General features: G+C 37.7%; 1 protein-coding gene and 1 long non-coding RNA gene across 3 annotated transcripts in view; one reads left to right on the top strand and one right to left on the bottom strand.

Annotated features, from left to right (window-relative positions):
• Positions 1-23,171, bottom strand: part of LOC105065205 (uncharacterized) — a 614,873-nt gene that overhangs the window by 543,211 nt on the left and 48,491 nt on the right. For both annotated transcript variants that reach the window (XR_012506994.1, XR_012506993.1), the window contains exon 3: positions 9,775-9,879. This is a non-coding gene — a long non-coding RNA (uncharacterized LOC105065205). The remainder of the gene's footprint in view (positions 1-9,774; positions 9,880-23,171) is intronic.
• Positions 4,345-4,876, top strand: LOC105065216 (peroxiredoxin-5, mitochondrial-like). The gene is given in 2 exon segments (XM_045513029.2): positions 4,345-4,728; positions 4,730-4,876. Coding segments are annotated over 2 exon segments (486 nt in total). The 5' UTR covers positions 4,345-4,369; the 3' UTR covers positions 4,857-4,876.

Raw genomic sequence — 23,171 nt, 5'->3', positions numbered from 1 at the left:
TCCACTTGCAAAAACAAAACAAAACCTGGGTGATCCAGAAAATCTGTTGTAATGGACTGAATGTTTACATCACCCCAAAATTCATATGTTGAAATCCCAGCCCCCAAGGTAATGGTATTAGGTGTTAGGCAGAGCCCTCATGAATGGAATTAGTGCCCTTATAAAAGAAACCCTAGAGAGATCTTTCACCCTTCCCCCATGGGAGGTTACATCAAAAAGACAACCATCTAAAGAAGCAGGCTCTCAGCAGACACTGAATCCATCAGAGCCTTGATCTTGGACCAGCCTCCAGAACCACGAGAAATAAATTTTTGCTGTTTGTAAGTTAGCCAGCCTGTGATATTTTGTTACAGAAGCTAGAATGGACTAATATATCTGTCTTTCTGCAAATTCAGTAGATTCTAAACTTCCTCCACAGAGCAGGGTCAATCCTGTGTGGTCTGCCACCTGCTACTGCTAGAAATAGCATTGGTCTTCACCCAGACCATTCCCTCTGAAAGATAATTCTTACCCTTTATTTTTAAGATCTTTATCTTTGAGTAGATTATATGTCCCCAGTTAACTCCAAAGTTTGAAGAACCTGAACCAAAGTCTGAAATCCGCCCTTCTCATTCAGCTGCAGGTACACCAATCACGGCAGCTGACAACGTGGACTGTGAATGAACCTCAGAGACACCCAGCGGTACTTTCACCTCTTCAGATCTAACTGAATTTGGATTTCTGCGTTTGTTTCCTGCCTGGAAGGTACATGATGAGTTATAACAGAAGGGGGAAAAATGATTTCCATGCCATTCTTCAGATTACAAATCTAGAGAAAGAGTGGGTTAAGAAACCTACAACAAAAATTAAAAATAATGAAAATAGCAGAGAGAGAGTAAAAAATATGTGTGTGCTCAGACTTTCAAAAGATATATTCAATTTGGCTGCCTGTTGCAGAGAAGCCTGTGGGATAGGCAAACATTCTGTCAGTCCCAATTACCTCGCTGGGCCTTATTTTTGTTACTTCAGGCCCTCTGCTGTCTGGCACTGGTGGCCTGCATCAGCCAAGATCCTAGCCAGCTGACGAGGATTGAGAGGCAGGCCTTGCACTTGAGCCTGAGAACTGTCACTCTGTGTCTCTTTAGACTTGTGACAGGATATGCCTTTCCAATGGGCTGTCAGCTTGATTTCTGACTTGCCAAAGCAGCTGTGCGCACAGAGGTCTTTAAAAAAAATCATAGAGAAGGACCTGATCTAGGCCAACAAGTGATGACAAAAAAACAGCCATTGCTTTAGGAAAAGAAAGAGAGGTATAGTAACAATTAATTGGCAAAATTAATTAGCTCACTTTGTGACCAAGAACTGTGATGCAAGAAAGAAAAAAACAGCAGTCACCGTGCAAACTCACAAATTAGCACTGTAAATGATCCATGCAGAAGTGAACTTGAAATTAATTCTACTGGCTGAGTTAATGTGTTGAAAAAGCACACTGAGTTGGTAAGTTCCTTTGGATTCCATTACATTAAACAATATTGGGGCGGGAGGGAGCTATAACTGGTACCAACTCATCCTGTGAGCTGCAAACCCAAGAATGTTTTGTTGCCCATGACATTTTTCCCAGGGTTAACACCTTTCTTATTTCAGTTACAGAGACATTTAAAAGATCAACCCAAGGACAGAACCTTAGCATATTATTTTTTACTGTTTTAATGAAAGAATTTACTTCACTATAACTATAAAGTTTTTTCAAACTCTTAGAGGAAAGAGAAAAACTCCCCACAGGGCAGAGATGAAGGTGTGGCCAGAAATTCAACAGTCTAATATCACCATTGCTTTGTTTTGCTGACTCACACACCAAAGGAGTTACTTGTCCAGTCTCTTCTAGAATGGACACTGGGACTCGAGCTCTTCAGCCCTGATGAATTCACCATCCTGCCACATGGAGCAGTCCAAAAATACACAGAGAGAAACAAGTCCTCCCGTAAGAAATGAACAGTAATCCATGCAGTATGTCTAAGATGTTGGCTTTAAATTATTAGGAAAGGAAGAGTAAGACTGGAGACTATGCAGCCTCAGGACTCTACAGAGGGAGTTGTTTGACTGCCAGCGTTACAGCATAGAATTACCCAGAAATCAGGAAACTGGTTTGAGATTTGTTGTCTGTTTTGGCTTCTTGTAATGGCTACCATTATAACTATTTGTATCCTTTCTGTGTGACTTTGGGCTAATTATATTTTGCTGCTCTGACTCAGTTTCCTCATCTGTAAAATGAGAGTAAGTAATAATACCTACATCAAAGAGTTGTTGTGAAGATTAACTGAGTTAATTTTTTACAAAGCACTTATAACAGAGCCAGGTAAGCACTATGTGAGTACTAGCTTTTATTTTTAATCTAATATATAGCTAGCTTAATCTTCTATTTCTTTAATTATTATTTACTTCCTGCTTTAAATGATGAAGAGATTCCTATCATTCTATTTCTTTGCAACTGCCCTCTTTCCCTTTGATCTTAATTATTACATTCATTACATCTTTAAATAATACACTTTTATAGCACTATATAATATATTTACATCTATTGCTTGATTTACCAGATTTAAACAATACACATTGACTTCTGATGCAAAAAAAACTCAGAAAATATGTAGGAGATAATCACTGGGCCCAATATGAGGTGGACTTAGATCAATACTCCATTTATCACCCAATGTTCGTATGGTCCCACTTTAAGTGGTTCCATTTTGAGTGGCATACCCCAGTGGCATTCTTGATCCTTCTGGGAATAGTATTATTCAGAGCTGATATACGATAATCTCAATGATTTGTGCATTTGTGTATTTTTCTTTATTATATGCATATTTATCCTGTTAAAGATGGTTTTTTTTTTTTTTTGGAAGAAGGCTGAAAAAGAAGATTCTCACAGTAACTACTCACTGTAGGTATCTATGGCTGTGTAACAAACACCCCCAAATTAAGAAGCTTAAAAGAATACATAATGATTATCCCTCACACTTCTGTAATTAAATGGGCTCCAGTGGGTAACTCTTGCTTAGAGTCTCTCATGCTTTGTAGTCAGATAGGGCTAGGGCTGGATTCATTTAAAAGTGACTGGGTTGGACATTCAATGATGGCTTTTCATTCACAAGCCTGGCACCTTGGTGCCCTTTGGTCTTCCTCTCTCTTTGTATTTCTTAGTTTTCACAGTATGATAGTCTCAGGTAGTCACATTTCTTACTCCTTCACTTGCTTCCAAGAAGCCAGAAACAAGCTGCTAAGCCAGTTAAAAGGTACACCTAGATCTGGCAGAAGGGTACTTCTACCATATTCTATTCGTTAAAGCATTCACAGAGCCCACCCATATTCAAGGCAGCCAAGAATAAACTCCATTCCTTGATAGAGGAGTTTCCCCCTGATGGAGGAGGTCATACTGCAGAGGGCATGTGAAGTGGGAGATCTGCCACACTGTGATGTTTATAGTATCAAGCCTCTCCTTCAGTCTAGGGGCTCTGGGTTTGTGAATTTCCTCAGGAATGTGGATAGGCAAAGAGGCTATGACACTTTTGGAGGCTAAAGTCAAGCCTCAGCTCACCACATCTAAAGAGGTTTTTAATCCCACAAATAAATTCTTAGAGGATTGCCATATCTAAGAATAATAAAACAGACAATCCTTGGGCAAGATTAATTAAGAATGAAAGAGAAAGCATACATCAATGTTTGGAAAAAAAAGGGAGGGAAATGATAGCTGGAGTAAAGCTTTTTCAAATCAAAAAGGGAATGCTATGAAAAATTTTCTGCCAATAAATTTGAAAACTCAGAAAAAGCAGAAAATTAACCAGAAAACTGTAACTTATGATTGTAAACTCAATAATAAATAGAAGAACTTAATAGCTTTATAATTATTTAACAAATAGTAATTTAAAATTTCCACTATTATCTCCCTAAAACCTTACCCTAACAGTTTTATAGGCAAGTTCCACTACAACTTCAAGGAACATATAATTTTTTCATTATGCAAACTAAAAAAAAAGTTCCCAATTCATTTTATAAAGCTAAAAGCCTTGATATCAACAATGTATAAGACAACTCAAGAAAAGAAAATTATAGACAAATCTCATTTTTGAATACAGATATAAAAATCCTAAATGGAATATTAGAAAATAATACCAACAATGTCATGAAAAGTAATATATCAGACTAAATATTGCTCCAGGAATACATAGACATTAATACATTAACATTTAGAAACTGTACTAGTGTAGGAATGCGCCCAGTGGTCTCCCCTGCGACTGCTGTTGAGTGTGCGGCAGCAGCGGGAGCCAGAAGGTGCCTGGAAGGGAGCCTAAAGTGGGCGTTTGGTGAGGTCTGTGGTTTCAGGAGCACTGCTGCAGCCATGGCCCCGATCAAGGTGGGAGATGCCATCCCATCGGTGGTGGTGTTTGAAGGGGAGCCTGGGAACAAGGTGAACCTAGCAGAGCTGTTCAAGGGCAAGAAGGGGGTGCTGTTTGGAGTCCCTGAAGCCTTTACCCCCAGCAGTTCCAAGACCCACCTGCCAGGGTTTGTGGAGCAGGCCGGAGCTCTGAAGGCCAAGGGAATCCAGGTGGTTACATGTTTGAGTGTTAATGATGTTTTCGTGACTAAAGAATGGGGACGAGCCCACAACACGGAAGGCAAGGTTCAGCTCCTGGCTGACCCCACTGGGGCCTTTGGGAAGGAGACAGGTTTGTTACTAGATGATTCATTGGTGTCCCTCTGGGAATCAACGGCTCAAGAGGTTCTCCTTGGTGATAGAGGATGGCATAGTGAAGTCCTTGAATGTGGAGCCTGATGGCACAGGCCTCACCTGCAGGCTGGCCCCCCAAATCATCTCACAGCTCTGAGGCTACAGGCCCAGAAGTGCTCCTTCGACCTTCCCTATTTCATCTGCCCACCCCTGGGCAGGGGGCCTTAGCCCAGCCTCAACTGAGGTCACCTAGTTGGAACCTTGGCCAGATTTCTGCAATAAATGCTTCTGGTTTAAAAAAAAAAAAAAAAGAAACTATAGCAGTGTAATTTTCCACATTAATGGATTAAAAGAGAAAAACCATATAACCCTCTCAAAAAGTACAGAAAAGCATTCAATAAAATCAACCAATCTCTTAGCAAACTAAAAAGAGAGGAAGCTTCCTAAATCTGATAAGGGGTACTTACTGCAAACCAGCAACAAACTTGCCCTTAAAGGCATTCTCTTTACCATCAGAAAACAGACAAGTACAGCCTCTGTGGCAGCCCCCCTCCACTGAGCTAAGTGCCCTGGCCAGTACAGCAAGAGAAGAAGAAGAAAATGAGTAAGATTACAGCAGAAGGAAAAAACCGTCACTATTTACAACATAGAACTGTCAGTATAGGAAAAACACAGATCATGAGGTAACAAAGTACAGCAAAGCAATGAGATGGCTATAAGACCAACATATGAATTTTTAATAATCATACAGAATCTAAAATGCATATATTTATAACCTAGTAATTCAACTTCTATATGACTCCCCTAAAGAAACTCTCACAGGTATGCACAAGGGATACATAAAGGATTTACAAAGTTCTATCAGTAGAGGAATAAACTATGACATTCATGTAATGGAATACTATACAGCTGTTAAAATGAATGAACTAGGGCCATATGTGTCAACATGGATAAATCTAAAAACAAAGCGTTGCATGAAAAAAGCAAGCTAAAAAAGAGCAGGAGTATGACCCTGAACAAGTTAAATAACCTCTCTGTAACTCAGTTTCCTTGTTTACAAAATGAGGATAATAATAGCACCTACCTTCTAGATTAAATGTGTGTAATATGTTTTAGGACAGTGCCTGAAAGATAGGAAGTGCTTAATAACTGTTCACCATTATAATGATGATGATAACAGTTAAATACTTTTTAAACATAAAAAAATTTTACATATTGTTTACAGATGAAACAGTAAAATTACAAAATGGAAATATCACAATAATAGTTAATTCTGGAAAAAGAAGGGAGGAGAAAGAAGTGGAATATCTATATTTATAACATATATATTTGTCAGTAGGAGAGATCTGAAGTAAATATTTAAAAAGTTAACATTTAAATCTAAATGGTAGATGTATGTGCAGTTTTTTATATCATTTTCTGTACTTCTGTATACTTGAAATATTTCATGAAAAAATTCAAAGAAAGACTGAAACAAGATATCTCAAAATGTTAATAGTAACACATCTGGATTATAGAACAGTGAATGTTCTTAGTTTTCTAGAATAGAGTTTACTGAATTTCCAAATTTTCTATAATGAGAATGTATTTCTTTTATAATTAGACCAAAAAAAATAATGTTTTAAAGCAAAGATAAAATCCTTTTAATACTGAAGTCACCAGAGGTCTGCTTCATCTAAATTAATCTTCATTTAGATGTCTTCTAATCCAAACCAAATCTCCCTATATTAAAAACTGTATAACTTTAATAGTAGAGCATTTATTATATCAAAATTTATATTTGCAAAATATGCAGTCTTTTCTAATTCACAAATAATTTATGGATTTTTTTCGCCATCTTTTTTGTAATAAAATGTCATTCCCTCTAAATTTAACATTCCTGATACAATGATGAAAAGTGTACCATGGCTCTCTGGATGTATTTCTTAGAAAACCCACATAATGACATGACCACAGATCTTCTCTAACCTCCCCTATTTGATGTTTCATGTCTAAAAGTACATCTAATCTGAAAACAGAACTGATCTTCAGAGGCCTTGTAATTTATCTTTTACCATGATTACAATTTCTAATCTAACCAGCAGCAGTTCAAATTGAACTCTGATCTGAATGATCAATAGCTGTGTGCGACCTATTAGATGTGCGAATATTAAATCGTTTCTGGATAAGGGCTGTCCAAATGAAAAGCATATAATTACCATCTATTAACATATATTGAAGCAAATAACACAAAAATGTAAAATGTGTCACATACAACCTACCGGAATTCCGGAGACCATAATACTAAGGTTAGATCTTTTATTTCACATATGGATTTGTACCAAATTATGATTTATGTCTTTAAGTGTTTATTATTCATAATGTTGGCCTTAGGCCACAAAATGGATACATTTGTGAATAAAATACATTTAATTTCTGATTCCATTCTTTTTTGTGTGTGTCTGCTTTCTTAATATAAAAGTTTCCCTACCTACTTGTAGGAAGTGGCTATGGTCAGTGAGTAAAAGGATAATTAAATCAGTTTGATAGGAAAATAATTCCAAATATCTAGCTCATGTTTCATGTTTTCCCTTGCAAATAAAAAGCCTACATAATTACAGAGGCATACAATTATATAAAGAGCAGAACCTGCAGAAAAATGAGTCTAATCTCCTACTCTGAGTATCAGAGAGAACAGCAATAAAGTTCTCTAAACATCCCATGATTGCTCCTTCCAATATGTAACGATGCAGTCTTTGGAAATTTTTCTTTATGAAAATCTAAATCCCTAGTGTTCTAAGGTAAACCTAAGACAAGAAACCTTTTATGGCATATTTCCCAGCCTCCTTGCAGTTGGTTGAGGGTTTTGTGACTATACCCAGACAGAAGGATATAAGAAAGATGATGAAATCTACTTTCAGATACATCCTTTTAAAACATCTCATGTGAAGATGGATATTAGCTGAACCTAACTGTGGTCATCATCTCACAATACATGTAAATCAAACCATCATGCTCTATGCCTTAAGCTTATCTAGTGAGGTATGTCAATTATTTTTCAATACAATTGGAAAAAAATTTATGTGATCCTCCAGGCATCTCCTCATTGCTACGGTAGATCTGCATGTTCCAAATGCCGTAGCTTTAAGATGCAAGAGTATTACCCAGGGGCATGGACTTCGCATGAGCCAGAGATAAACATGTTATAGTGAGCCTCTGAGGTGTCTGGGTTTGCTGGAGACTACATCATAGGTTGGCCTCTTCAGGTCCAGACACTAACTGAAGGTCTTTTCAGGTTTGAGCATAATGAGAAAAAACTTCCCACACTCACTCCCCTTTCCACCCTCTCCCCACCCACCCCCACCCCTGGCTGAGGCCCTTCTTTCATTCAACAGTGCTGTAATTCAGGATCAGCATCCTGTCCTTGTGCTCCTCAGATTTTTTTTAGCTCCATTCACACTTACACAGATTTAGCCACTAGTCCTTCCTCATTCTGATTTTCCTGTTTTCTCAGAATTCTGAATCTTAGCTCTTATACTTCATTATCTCTCTTGGGCCAGAAGTGGGTTTGGGCAAGCTGTTCTTAGCTGTCTGTGCATCTCCAAGTGTGGGGAGGTAATTCCCTCCTCCTCTTCCCACCACACCCTGGGGATATGGAAACCATCTTGTGAGAAACACTGTGTGGCAGTTTTTAACCTGTACAGGCCCTGAAGGTCCAAGAGGTTAAGTCTTTTGCTTCAACAGTCTTGTTGAAAAGAGAGGATTCTCTTTTCTGGTCATATTGGGGCATGGCTAAAGCTGGTATCTAAAGCTACTGCCTTTGCTCCTCCCCCAATTGCTTCACTGGTGAAGGTATTTGCAAGGAAGCCTATTCAAAATACATGGAAGTCCAATAGCTTCCACCTTCCAGTCCCCGCTTTAGTGCTTTTCACTTTCTGAGTGATTGTTTGATGAGATTTCCCCACTGTCTTTGCATTAGGGCTCCTTTCACTAACCTTTTCTGAGTGGTCGTTTGATGAGATTTCCCCACTGTCTTTGCATTAGGGCTCCTTTCACTAACCTTTTCTGAGTGGTCGTTTGATGAGATTCCCCTCGCTTTTTTTGCATTAAGGCTCCCCTTTTTTTTCTTTAAATCTTTTTACACAGGAACCATTTCAATAAATGTGTCATGCAGAACTAGAGTCTTTCAAGCAAGATAAAGATTAGCCTGACCCTTCTTCCATCAATTAATCAATACGGTTACAACACAGATTTACCTTTTAACCTTGGTGTTTCCACAGTGCAATATCAAAGCGTGATTTGTGAGCTTGCTCCATTTCATACATATGGTTAAGAACAACCCTCTGTCTGTGTGCTTTGATAAAGTGTCAGAGCGGAACACAACACAAGAGGGAAAGGAGGCTTTTATTGTCTGCATCAAGAATGGCTTTGTAAATCTACGATGGGAGCAGCAATACCAGCAAAGCCGGCTGATTGAAATTAACTGCTGGGTTCTGTTCACAGATTCATGCTGCTGGAAAGACCATTGTTGAAGAATGGTCTGAAGGGTGGAATCATTTGATCTGAATTTCAGATAAGAGTATGTGTCTGTTGTCAGTATCAATACCCTCCCCTCACCACTGAAGCTTATCCCCAAGAGAAACAAGATGGGTTTGCTCCACTCTGTCCTGAACCTACAGTTGCCACTTTCCTTTCTGCTCTAGCTTGTTTCATAGGTGAAGAATTTAGAGAAGGCAAAGACGCTGAACCATCTCAGAATACGCTGAAGCTCTTTCACTGAATCCACTTCATGGCAGAGAACACTATCCTGTGTCTTCTGTGTGGTCTTTATAGACAGCACAATTTCCCCACCAGACCACAACAATGTGCCTATGTGCTTGACTCAAAACAATTGTAGAGGCTCTTTTTTGCACGTCATCCAACCCTTTTGTTTAGATAGAAAAAAACTGAGCTCCAGAGCATGACATGTTTTAACCCAGGTTCCACAGACATTTAGACTGAGACCTTAGAAACCAGTGAAGTTTCTACCCCAAAGGTCAAGCTGACATATTAGTTGTTAAGAATGCATTTAAATGTGCTGATATCTGCAAACTCACCATTTCCTCAGAAGCGGATAATAAAACTTCCTGTGGAGGGTTGTACGTTTCCTTGGGGCTTGCTTAGCAGTGCTCCATTTTCACCTGGCCATCAAGATGCACCATCTTAAATCAAAAGAAAATTCATGTTACACTTCTGCCATTTACCAGCTGTGTGACCTTTGGCAAGATACTTAACCTCTCTGTGTCTTAATGGTCTCTTGGATAGATAAAATAACTACCTCATGGAGCTGTTTGCAGGGTTGAAAGAATTAATATATATAAAGCACTAAAGACAGTATCTGGCACATAATAAACACTGTGTAAGTGTGAGCTCTTACTATTCCCTCCATTCCTTTCTCAGATTCTTCAGTGAATCTGGGGCATCACTCCGCAGCTTTATGATATTTTGTTCCTTCATAAATCCTAAGTGTTCTATAATTCTTGACTCCTTTATGGTGAACATATTGTAGAGTTCTTCCAGTTCATTTTGAACATTCACATAGGGGGCATCTGGAAGAGGTAACTTTATATACATTAAAAACAAAAACAAATCACCAACATCTATCATCACACTCATTCTGATTCTTTTTGGGTAATTCACAAAGACTTAAGCTATCTCATTCCCAGGATGTGGTGCCAAAGGTTGCTGGCTGAATTTCACTTCGCTTTCCTCCTTTAAACTATGAGAAGCACCCCGGAACGCTAAGATACCACAAGTACCCCGTGATACTTGCACAAAGTAAACTTTATTATGGATTCTGTGATGTTCCCAATGGCAACGCAATCACTAAGTTTTCTTTTAATAACAGAGCAGCACCTTCCTCTTGAATCTGGTTTGTCCAGTCATTAAAATGTGTCTGGGTTAGTCAAGGAACACTACTCTTAGATAATGTGAGATCCCAGGCTTTAATTACAGATTTGAGTTGACTATCTCAGTTTCCTTACATTTAGCTAAATGAAACTTCCTATTTTAAGGAAGTCTCTTTAGACAGTATTATGTGTCTCCTAATATATAAAGTACTGCTGATTCAAGTATAAATTAATTTTTGGTATGAAATTTGAAATTATATGATTGTAAATAATACAGAGGAAGGGTAAAATTAAGTGGAAAATCATGTGCAGAAAGATAGCTTGGACTTGCTCAGTTTCCAAATTGAGGATAATTGGTTAAGGATTTACAAAGACATTATCATTTTAGCGGTACCTGGTCACCATTATTTTTTGGCACCTAGTGAGATGTGTGAGTGAGTGTGTGTGTGTGTGTGTGTGTGTGTGTAAATGGTGTAAGCCAGACTGCAGAGCATAATTATTTGGCAAACTAATCTAGAGTATATGGAAAGACAATACTATTCCAGTGCTTTTATTTGTGGGAAAATATGGTAAGAATTTTGTTCAAAGCAAAGCAGTAGCTGTTTATTGTTTAGGGAGTTTTTTTCATGTTTTTGAATGGGTACACACATTCATGAAGGGTCAGACTATCAATTCTGTTCAATATTCCCCAAAACAAACCTATCAAGTATATTTTGCATAGTTTTTCCTTTTTCCCACTGCACTGATGCCTGAGGAGACACTGGCATTATACCCTGGCCACTCAGACACTGACCACAGAGGGACAAAGACTGAAAGAGACTGAAGTACCACCTAGATACTAATGTGAGGTGATGCCAAGGCTTAGCTCCCATAACCTTCTCCTTTCCTCTCCTTTGAGAGCCTGCCTAGCAGAGTGTTTGTCATCCTCAGGACAAGGTTATCTTAGTAAATGAGTTCTGAGAACAATGAGCTTGAGGTTTAAAATAAATTCAAGGATGTTCTTAATAAGGTTATATACTGTTAATCCATGGTTGTCTGCCAAGCAATGTCTCGACTGCCTCTTTGGTGATTTATTCTATTTCAGAAGGATGGAGGATATAAACATTTAAGTATGTGGAGACTTTGTCTTTGACCTAGTGAAGTTTACATTTTGTTTAGATAGTAGTCCTAGAAATGTGATTATTATATAGAATGGATAGACACAGGAATGCAAAGAAAAGCAATAAAGTCACTTTTTTTGGTCTAATGGTGTTCTCAAAGATTAAAAGGCATGATAACCATTAGTGTGGGCGTGTAGAAATGGGCATTCTCATACATTGCTGGAGGGAAAATAAATTGGTCCTTTCTTTAAGGGAGGGAATTTGGCCATATATGTTAAACACCAACCCACAGGCTCCACTTCTAGGGAATTATCCTAAGGATATCATTGGCCAAGGACACAAAGATGTATATGCCAGAGTCTATAATTTATAAAAGTAAAACAAGTGGAAAAAATGTAAGTATCCAATAATAAGGGTTATTTTATTTAGGTACTTTTATACAATGGGATGCTATGTAGTTAGTAGAAATGATTATGTAGATGTACATTTACCAATTTGAAAAGGTATTTTTGCATGATAATTAACTAAAAATAGCCTATTATAAACTGAATTGTAGTATGATACTGCTCAAGGGGGAAAAATAATACATGGATAGGTATGAATTGAAGATATACACTAAAAGGTACCTATGATTGATTGTCTTTGAATATTGAGTATTCAGGCAAATTATGTTTATTGACATTTCCTAATGTCTCTACAACTAATATGCATTACAAGAGTATAAAAAATAGAGAATGGGCTATATTTTTGAAGGGAATTAATGGCATTTGGAGATACAATGATGTTATATTTCCTTCAATTTACTGGAATGAAAATATTGTTTCAGCCCATCCAGTTATCATTAGGAACTTTTTAAAACAAGGACTCTACCTTGGAGAAGGTAGAACTACAGAGAGAAGGAATGGTGAATGGAGAGAAGAGGAGAGGAAGGAAATGACTGAATTTTATGCAACAACGCTTTGTAGGTTTGAAACAGTCAGGTCTAAGTTGAACGCCTAACTACTACCCTTGGATGTGTTTAAACTTGTAAAAACCACTTTAGTCCCTTAAGTTTCAAGATTTTTATCTGTAAATTGAGAGTTGTAATAATATTCACAGACTTTTATGAGGATGAAATAAGAGGCGTTAAGTCAAAGTGCCTTGCTCAAAAAGGGTATGTGATAAAATTCCTACAGTGAGCGGGTAATATATCCTGGACACAGAGCTATGCACTTTATGTACAATATTACATTTGACTGTCAAAACAAACCTATCACACAGGCATTTTATCTCCATTTTGCAGATGAGGAAATAAGAGCTGTAGGGAATTTAAGAAACTTGCACAAAGCCAGAGAACTGGAAAGAGACCAATGGGGATTGGCATGAAACTACCCAAAATAGAGGCTCCATATTAGACAGTGACAAACCATGCCCTCGGTCTCTCCTTCCCTCCCTCCCTACTCCCCCATTTCCTCTCTCCAAAAAGAGAAAAGCAGATCACTTAAACTCAAACCGTATCCTGAAAAATGCTGAGTTGTTTGAATTCTCCATAAAACTCATTTTGTTCTACACGCCAGTCTTCAAAACATTTAAGCCCAGAGGAAAGACAGCTGAAAGACAATATATGTTGTTTATCTTGTATAAACGTCCCTTTCTGATGTTTATTTTTATGTGTTTTATTTTTCATTGTAAATTTAATCCAATCCTGATCCCCAAACATCTACTATATTTCCATATAAATGTTCTCTAATACAGTCCAAAAGGGTAACTTTCTGGTTTTTCTTGTGTTGTTTTCTCTTTCAGCTCAACCTGTATTATATTACACTGGAATACTTTTTACCTAAAATCTGTTTGGAAATGATATTTCTAGTATATAGAAATCTTAACTCCAAAATAACATGATTTAAAGTAAAAGACTTGATTCAGACCCAAAGTATTCTGTATATAATCCATCAATTTTTTCTTTTTATTATAAACAGCATGTATATATGTATATGCATAATCATAAGTCATGCTTCAAAAGGGTTGTTATACATCAGACAAATGATCAAGCACAATCACAACTAGCATGAACCATGAAATATGAGTGTTACATTAGGCTCAAAGCCACTGCATAAGTTACAAGAATTCATCAGGTCAACATGATGCCATCCAACAGTTCCTCCTAGCCCACAAACCCGCCATCACATGAACCACAGCAGTGTGCATTATTATAAAGAAGATCAACTAAAACCCTTTTAGGACACTCTGAATAGGTTGCTTTCTAGGCTATACTAGAATACCTCTGCTACTTTACTCACGCCCTTTATGCCATCTATAAACCCCATCCTACAATTCCCTTACTATTTCCACATGTCAAAATAATAGACATCCTCTTTGCACATGGCATTTCTTTCATGGAGCCTGTCCTGTGACCCAGATTTCTTCTTCCTCTGCACCCATGTAGAAATTTCTCTCTTACGTCACTTGTATTCTACTTGCCCAATAGGTCTACAATCCTTTAGAGGAAAATTTTGAGACTTTTGAAAGGCAATACCATAGCATGGACCATATAGGCCACAGCACATCCGGCAGTGAAGTGCTCAGGGGGTCACAAATGACATTGTTAAAAACGCAGTCTTCTTCATTGTACCCTTAGAAGGTTGTGTTTTCACCCAATGGAAGAAAGGAATCTATACACAAATAAAGGGAAAAGCCTTTTTTACCCCAAATCCAGAATCTCCTGCATGAGGAGAAAAGGCTTCTTCTTTATGCTCAGAGGCCTGGTGTTTGGAGTAATCGCATCTTCCAAACTAATCACTAGAGAAGAGAGTGTCTGAGTTGAGCTTGAGGGGGCTGTGAATTCCCTTAGATCATACAACTTCATACAACAAAATAAGCAAGAGGCAAAGAGCTCTGTAAGTACCTGGATTAAGTCTCACAACAATTGGCAAATCACTAATAATGGGCCTTTTGTTCCTTGTGCAAGCGGTCAAAAATAATGAGTGATAGAATGTTATGCCAAGCCGACTAACAGCCAGTTCACGTGAGATCATTTAAAACAGGAGAAAATGATGCTTGAAAAGGTCCCTGATGAGATTTTGCTTTTTCCTAAGAGACTCTAGATAGCATTCTGCTGCAGCATTTTAAAAGCCACTTTCCAAAATTGGGCACCTCATTATCGTGCATTATATTTGCACTCTCCACTTAGGTTGCCTTGAAATGGAATGATACCCAGTTGTGTTTTCTACATTAAATGCACCTTCTCTCACATTTGATCTCTCCCTTTTTGACAGTCATTTTATTTCACAGCAACTGCATTTCTTTGTCTCTATTTTACTGAACGTGCAGTTTTCAAATTCTGCAGAGATGACCATTTTGGCTGTTTTGAACAGAGAGAAACTGAGAGGTTGCCTGCCAGGCCCAGCTTCACCCACCCCCTCAACCAGCACCAAAGTAAGTAAATCAGCACAGGGGCTTTGAGGTGGGTCATTTCCATCCAGGGCAAGACAGACACACTGGAGTATAAAGCCTGCTGTCATTTTTATTTACATTCTGGCTATTTTTTTTTAATTGAGTGAGATTATGTTGCAGACAGAAAGTTAATTAGGCCAGTGCAAAAAGAAGTGAGGTCATTCTATGAGCCTTTGGGTATAGTATCACCTCTAGACAGGAGATGGTGGTACCTGAGGGTCAACTTCAGAGGCCTAGAACCAAACAGGAATTGGTACATAAACCCTGCATTCTGAGCAAACATAACTGTGACCAAAGCATCCAATTAATAGTAAAATGTGGGGCTATCTTGGAGTTTCAAACTCCTCAGTAACCAGCTTTATCCCAAGCCACAAAATATCCTAGGTCTACTTCATTTTCATCCAGAGCAACAATTCATAGGAAAGAGGGAGATAGATATAGATATAGATATAGATATATATATATATATATATATATGGAAGTCTTGTGCATTTAATCCATTCAAATGTGTTATATTAATACATTAAATATAAATATCAAATGTACTCTTCTAATGCTGCTGTGCATGTTCATAAATAGTATCATAATGTCCATATATTTAGTAAACAAACATGATGTAAATGGCTGGAATTTGTTGGTACACAAATAATGAGAACTTGGCTTATCTTTTATAACATAACATTATAGAATGTGAGCTGCAATGACAGGCCTCACCTACTTATGTCACCTAGTCACACAAATCCAACAACATTAAAAAAAAACAAAGAAAGCAAACAGGGTTACTAATATATGTGGACAATCCGTCTACCAGCATTAGCAGGCTCTGAGGGAGATGCTATGTTCTATAACATAGTACAGCAGTTGACTCATGGGTAATCAAGAAAAGTTTACTTATCCACTTTATTTAAACACAAGAAGTCAAAAAAGTGTCTAATACAACTTATGACCATTTCTATGAAGTTATTAAACCAAAACACAGCCAGGGGCCAGTTTCAACTGGAAAATCCATTAGTGCAGAACACCTCATTCTTCAATGATGTGTCATCAGACTTACATTGTTTTACATATTTAAGATAAGTCGGGGGAATTCTGAAATGCTAAGGGAAACGATTAGCCTAAGAAATTCTTGAGGACAAATGGGGTTTCAGGTTCTCAAATCAGGGAAGGGAAATCCTCGGAGTCCCCTTCACGTGGATATGAACAGGGCCCTTGGGTGTCATTCACAAGCCTCTGAACGGCTGTAGCCAACCTGACCTTCCCTTCGGGAGACAGGCAGCTGCGTGGGCGCTGAAGCATGAGCCCTCCATTCTTGGTCAGCAGTTGGAGACAGTTACTCCCCTTGTAACCAAAACACAGCTGACTGCTCCCCACCAGTGCCACCTGGAGCTCCAGCCATCCATCAACACCGCAGTGGAGCTCAGACCACAGAAATCAGCAGGAAGAAAACCAGGGCCTAGACAGCATGTCCTACCTTCTACACTAGTTACTGCAGGAAAGAGGCCTTTCCATAGTAAATTTACTAGTTCATCCACCTATTAGAATATGGATCTCAATACTGTTCCCAAATGGGAAGGAGGAAAAGGCAGAAATTACCAGTGATCTATTGAGTGTATACCATAATGACATTTATAATAACAGTTTTGACTGTTCCCAGACATTTGGCATGTTTCTTTAAACTAAACCCATCATTGAATTTAATATTTAAAATAACCCTCCAAGTTAGGTATTACTGTATCCGCGTGACATAGAGGAAATGTGAAACTCAGATAGGTTAACACTTTTGCCCAGGATCATCACATGGCTAGTAAACTGAAAAATTAGCATTCAAACCAGCTCTGTCTGACTGCAAAAGCCAGTAGTGGTGAGATTACTCAGTAAGTGGCAAGGTGGCGCCGTCAGTCTCTGGTTTTCGGGTCTCTGTGTTGCTCTCTTTAACACTTCAGTACCAGCACACTGGCTCAAGTTTCTACAGAGCCAGCCTTGGAGTCCAAGAATACTAGAATGGGAAGAACTCCTGAAGAGAAACAAGGGTTCTTAGCCTTTGAGGGGGTCATGGTCCCCACTGATAATCTGATGGAGTATTACAGTCTTTTGCCCCAGGAAGACATATGTACCTCAATTCTTGTTATTTGCTGGAGCTACATTCTATAAAGTCACCAGGAACACTGAATCAGTGACAACTAAAGCATTACTATGGGAAATACAGGGCTAGGTTCCCATGAGTCTCTGGACACAATATTTTCATCAACCAATCAACACATAACCTTGTTTTATGTGTATTTCTGTTTTAAAGACACCTTATTTAATATATGCTGTTGATTCATTAACATTGAACTCACAGCCACAGCAGTATAACTCATGCAAGAGTAAAGCTGACCTGGTACATATATTTTCTCCGTAAGGCACAGCACAGCCTCCTTGCTCTTAGGAACACTGACAAAACTTTAACAGTATGCTTGGGGGCTATTTCAAACAGGAAAATCACCAATAGAAAGCACAAAAATGTGAAAAACATGCCATCAAGTAGACTGCGAGAACGACACGCTTACAGTATGAGCACTAAAACAAGAAGGCCACAGGGGAAGATATAGTTCAGTGGTAGAGAGCATGCTTAGCACTCACAAGGTCCTGGGTTCAATCCCCAGTACCTCCATTAATAAATAAATAAATTTTAAAAAATAAACCTAATTGCCTCCCCTCACAAAAGGTAAAAATAAAAAAGAAACAAGAAGGTGGAGTGTTGCCTTGATGGACCTCAGCTCGGAGTATGTGTTGAATGACTTCAAATTTTTACTGCTCTGTGCATGTCTGCTAATGACTGCAAGAGCACTGTGAGTATTGATTTGAGGGTTACAAAAATTTTACTGAGTAGGCAAATATACAGAATCCATGAATAATGAGGACTGTGTGTATGTAAGGTTTTGTATAATTCCACAGGCTAGAGGGACTGCACCAAATCTACCCATCATCTCTTTTTAAATGCCTGCTCTAGATCAACTCACTGCACACATCGGTTCCCAAATATTGGGAGAGCACTTGAGCATGAAAACGAGCTATAGTTTTGAATAACAAAGAAAATGTCAACAAGATTCCTAAAACAAGTGATCCATGAATACATATTAGTAAAATTGATTTGAAAAAATAAAATGAACAAATAAACTTTATGTTTATATGAATATATGTACATATATGCATGCCTGGGACATTATGCTGTACATCAGAAACTGACACATTGTAACTGATTATATTTCAATAAAAAAATTTAAAAAAAATTTTTTTAATTTTATTCAAATGAAAGTTCAGGGAACATATGACGTTTGCTTGTTACTATATTAACTCTAAAGTCACAAATATTCTGTTAATTTCTGCTCAGTGCTTTAAAAGATACTTCTGTGCTCTAAGAAAATGTCCACAAATAATCCCCAGGTATAACATTCTCATTTAGGAAAACTGAACTAGGTTCTGATTAATAGTTGACTGGTGTTACGAGAAAGCAGAAACAACTAAATGCCTTTAACCTTGGTCTCCCAAACAATACATTATTATACCAGTTATCTGCAGTCTCAACAAAAACAAGTCTGCCACTGTAAGTTCTGGACACCTGACCACAAGCACAGACTGACAAAGGACAATGTAGATTGCAAAGACCAAATTACTTACCTCAGGGGTCTCCAATCTCAGCAGACATAGGAATAGAGGGGTAGTGCAAATTTCTCTTGGACCACATATCCCTCTTTTTTTTTACCCCATTCCTCTTCTCTCTAGTCAAGTGTTCAAATGTATATACACACACACACACACACACACACTCACACACACATACACACTATTCATGCAGCACTGGGGAGCTCTCTGTCACCAGTTTTACCTTCTGAAATCCCACCTGTACCTGAGTCCTGGCTCCCTCTGTAAAGCCTCTTGTATCCCTTGGCAATGTATAATTTCTCCCCTACTCTGACCATTTCAGTCTCCACATTATTGACCTTATTTTGCAAATATTTTTGTGTTTGCCTAAAACCAAGTATAGAATGGCAAGACCAAAAGAAGGCAGGGCAAGTGCCTCATGCATCCTGATATAACCCAGAGACCTGATATAGCTCATCGCTGTATCTTAACTGCATAATGCCAATCATGGACAAAGTAGTCAATAAATATCTTTTGGACGAATGAAAGAGCAAATGAACAAGAATGAGTAGACTGCAGAATATGTTTGGTATAAACATGTCCAATTATAAAGACCATTCCAGTGTAATTTAGCTGTACTTACAGCATCCCAGACTTATGATTATAATCAAATTTCAATCGTTGTGAACCTGAATTCATTTATTCAACATGTATTCAATCAATATTTACTGAGCACCTGGTCTGAGCAAGGCTCTATGCTAGGAGTCAGGGTACGGCAGGGAACAAAACAGGTATCAGAGCCCCCGCTTAAAATGTGGAGATGAACATAAAAGCAGGCTTCAATCAGTGAGCGCCAGTGAACTCAAAGTCATGTTCTTTGGACTTCTCAAGAAACATTTTAATTAAACTGCCAGGAAAAAGTATCATGAAATAAAGTTATTTCACACTGGCTTTCCCTCAAGCCTTATCTGTAAGACATTGTGTAATACGGTACATGCCGGAAGGGAAGTGAGAACACTCCACCTGAGAAATCTGTGCCATTCTTTCAGCCTGAGCACTGTTTATCTTGAAAACGTACTGCTTCTGGCCTTGCTCCAAGGCAAGCAATCCAGTGATTCATTGAGGTTTTACTCTTTGGGGATCAGTTTTAAGCAGCAACGGCAAACAGGCTGTCCCAATAAAAACATGTCTTAAGGAAAGAAAATCCCATATTTTTCTCCTAACAGACAGAAACTTCATAAATTTTTTGGAGTTAAGAAATTCTTCTATTCAAGCGGCACTGCCTAGATTTCTAATGGAAGACGCAGATCTGCTCTTTTTTTTTTTTTTTTTGGCTTTTAATTTTTTTTAACATTTTTTATTGATTTATAATCATTTTACAATGTTGTGTCAAATTCCAGTGTCAGCACAATTTTTCAGTCATACATGGACATATACACACTCATTGTCACATTTTTTTCTCTGTGAGCTACCGTAACATTTTGTGTATATTTCCCTGTGCTATCCAGTATAATCTTGTTTATCTATTCTACAATTTTGAAATCCCAGTCTATCCCTTCCCACCCTCCGCCCCCCTGGCAACCACAAGTCTGTATTCTCTGTCTATGAGTCTATTTCTGTCCTGTATTTAAGCTTTGTTTTTGTTTGTTTGTTTGTTTGTTGTTTGCCAAAGCATTACTGAAGAGAAAGAAAGAGGCTGGAGGAGTAACTCTCCCAGACTTCAGACAATACTATAGAGCTACAGTCATCAAGACAGCATGGTATTGGTAACAAAACAGACATATAGACCAATGGAACAGAATAGAGAGCCCAGAAATGAACCCACAAACTTTTGGTCAACTCATCTTCGACAAAGGAGGCAAGAATATACAATGGAATAAAGACAGTCTCTTCAGCAAATGGTGTTGGGAAAACTGCACAGCAGCATGTAAAACAATGAAGCTAGAACACCCCCTTACACCATATACAAAAATCAACTCAAAATGGATCAAAGACTTAAACATAAGACAAGATACAATAAACCTCCTAGAGGAAAACATAGGCAAAACATTATCTGACATACATTTCAAAAATTTTCTCCTAGAAGAAATAAAAGCAAGAATAAACAAATGGGACCTAATGAAACTTACAAGCTTCTGCACAGCAAAGGAAACCAGAAGTAAAACAAGAAGAAAACCTACGGAATGGGAGAAAATTTTTGCAAATGATACCGACAAAGGCTTGATCTCCAGAATATATAAGCAGCTCAGCTCATACGACTCAATAAGAAAAAAATAAACAACCCAATCAAAAAATGGGCAGAAGACCTAAACAAGCAATTCTCCAAGGAAGACATACAAATGATCAAAAGGCACATGAAAAAATGCTCAATATCACTAATTATCAGAGAAATGCAAATCAAAACTACCATGAGGTATCACCTCACACCAGTCAGAATGGCCGTCATTCAAAAATCCACAAATGACAAATGCTGGAGAGGCTGTGGAGAAAGGGGAACCTTCCTACACTGCTGGTGGGAATGCAGTTTGGTGCAGCCACTATGGAAAACAGTGTGGAGATTCCTCAAAAGACTAGGAATAGACTTACCATATGACCCAGGAATCCCACTCCTGGGCTTGTATCCAGAAGGAACCCTACTTCAGGATGACACCTGCACCCCAATGTTCATAGCAGCACTATTTACATTAGCCAAGACATGGAGACAGCCTAAATGTCCATCAACAGATGACTGGATAAAGAAGAGGTGGTATATTTATACAATGGAATACTACTCAGCCATAAAAACCGACAACATAATGCCATTTGCAGCAACATGGATGCTCCTGGAGAATGTCATTCTAAGTGAAGTAAGCCAGAAAGAGAAAGAAAAATACCATATGAGATCGCTCATATGTGGAATCTAAAAAACAAAAACAGATCTGCTCTTTAAAACTTTAAAAAAATCCTAAATCTAGATTTGGATTTATGCTTAAAACATTATTTTGGAGTGAACAGAAAAAAAAAAAGAGCAGTAATATCCCCATATTAAAGAAGACTGAGATAAATCAGGACCAAAGATTCCAGCTTCACTATTCTTCCTTCAGTGAGAATTTTCACAACCTTTCTCTGTCCTTATGCCCTTTCCATGCAAACTGAATTGATTGCTTAAGCTATAGGTTAAGACTCAAGTAAATGGGCTGCCATAATACAGTCTTCAAAAAATTAACAAATTGGATAGATTGGATCTTTTTACTGCTAGATAAAACAGAAAAAACATCAGATAAACTTCTCACAGTAAAGAGAGAAAGGCACAGTACTGCCTATCACTCTAAACCAAAGTACCAGTCTAAACAACTCCATTTTATGGCAAAATGTTGTTCTCTTATAAAAAAAAATGATAAAATAAAATAAAATACTACTAGATATGGGACACAGTATAACAACAATTTTTTTAAGAAGTTTGATTTTCTTATATAGCATAAAAATGTTTTTTCCTCAACTAGATGAATTGCACCATTTTAAGATTGAATTCCTTGGCATCATTTATATTCTAAAACTGAGTAAAATTACATAAAATAATATTTGCTGATTACTTACTGTTATAAAATATAACCTATTTACATATTAAAGATTAATACTCCTGCCTTTAAGCACTTGAATCTATGAATATATTTAGTTTAAACAGTTCTTTAGGGATAAACAGTCTATTTTCACTCATTGATAATACATGTTCTACCGATATTGATAAAACTATCATAACTATATACATATTTGTAGTTATGAGAAATATTAGGGAAGATCAAGTTATCTAAAAAAAGAGTAAGATATAAATAAGTATCACTGGCAACTTTCAAAAACTGAAAATATTAATACACATAAAACAATGGATCCCAAGCTCAAATATAACACACCCCAGTGGGTCTCTACTTATCTCAAATACTATCCTAACATTCTCCAACCAAGATTAATGAATTTAACTGAAAGAAAAGTTAAAAACCAGATGACACAATGCTTTTGATAAAAAGGAAGAAAAAAGGAGGATAAAACAAAATCTCTAAAATGAATATAGATGTTAAAATGGTCAAAAGAAAGTCAAGAATCTCAGACATACTTGGACCAGTTATCATTCATTTCTATAGAGGACAGAACAAAAAAAGTGGACCTGGTTGAAAAGGATGTTATTTAGGAAGGTTTTCCTGACTGTGCGGTTTGCTAAATTCATAAGAAATCAGGTGAGAGAAGGAAAGGTTTTGCTAAAGAAAGGTCAAAATTGGGTAATAGCTCACTAGTATGAACAAACTTACATGTGACTCTGCTTGAAGGATGGGAAACTGATGAGACAGTCATTCAGGTTTCCTTTTAACTCTGAAAATATACCGTAACGTATTCTTTGAGATTGCACAGAATGACTGGTCATTCAGCTCCTTCAAGAATGGATATATATAGGAAGTGGAAAATTCAAATGCATTG

Source organism: Camelus bactrianus, chromosome 5 (assembly GCF_048773025.1).
Source record: "Camelus bactrianus isolate YW-2024 breed Bactrian camel chromosome 5, ASM4877302v1, whole genome shotgun sequence".
Taxonomy (NCBI): domain Eukaryota; kingdom Metazoa; phylum Chordata; class Mammalia; order Artiodactyla; family Camelidae; genus Camelus; species Camelus bactrianus.
This window is presented reverse-complemented; position numbering and strand designations above follow the sequence as displayed.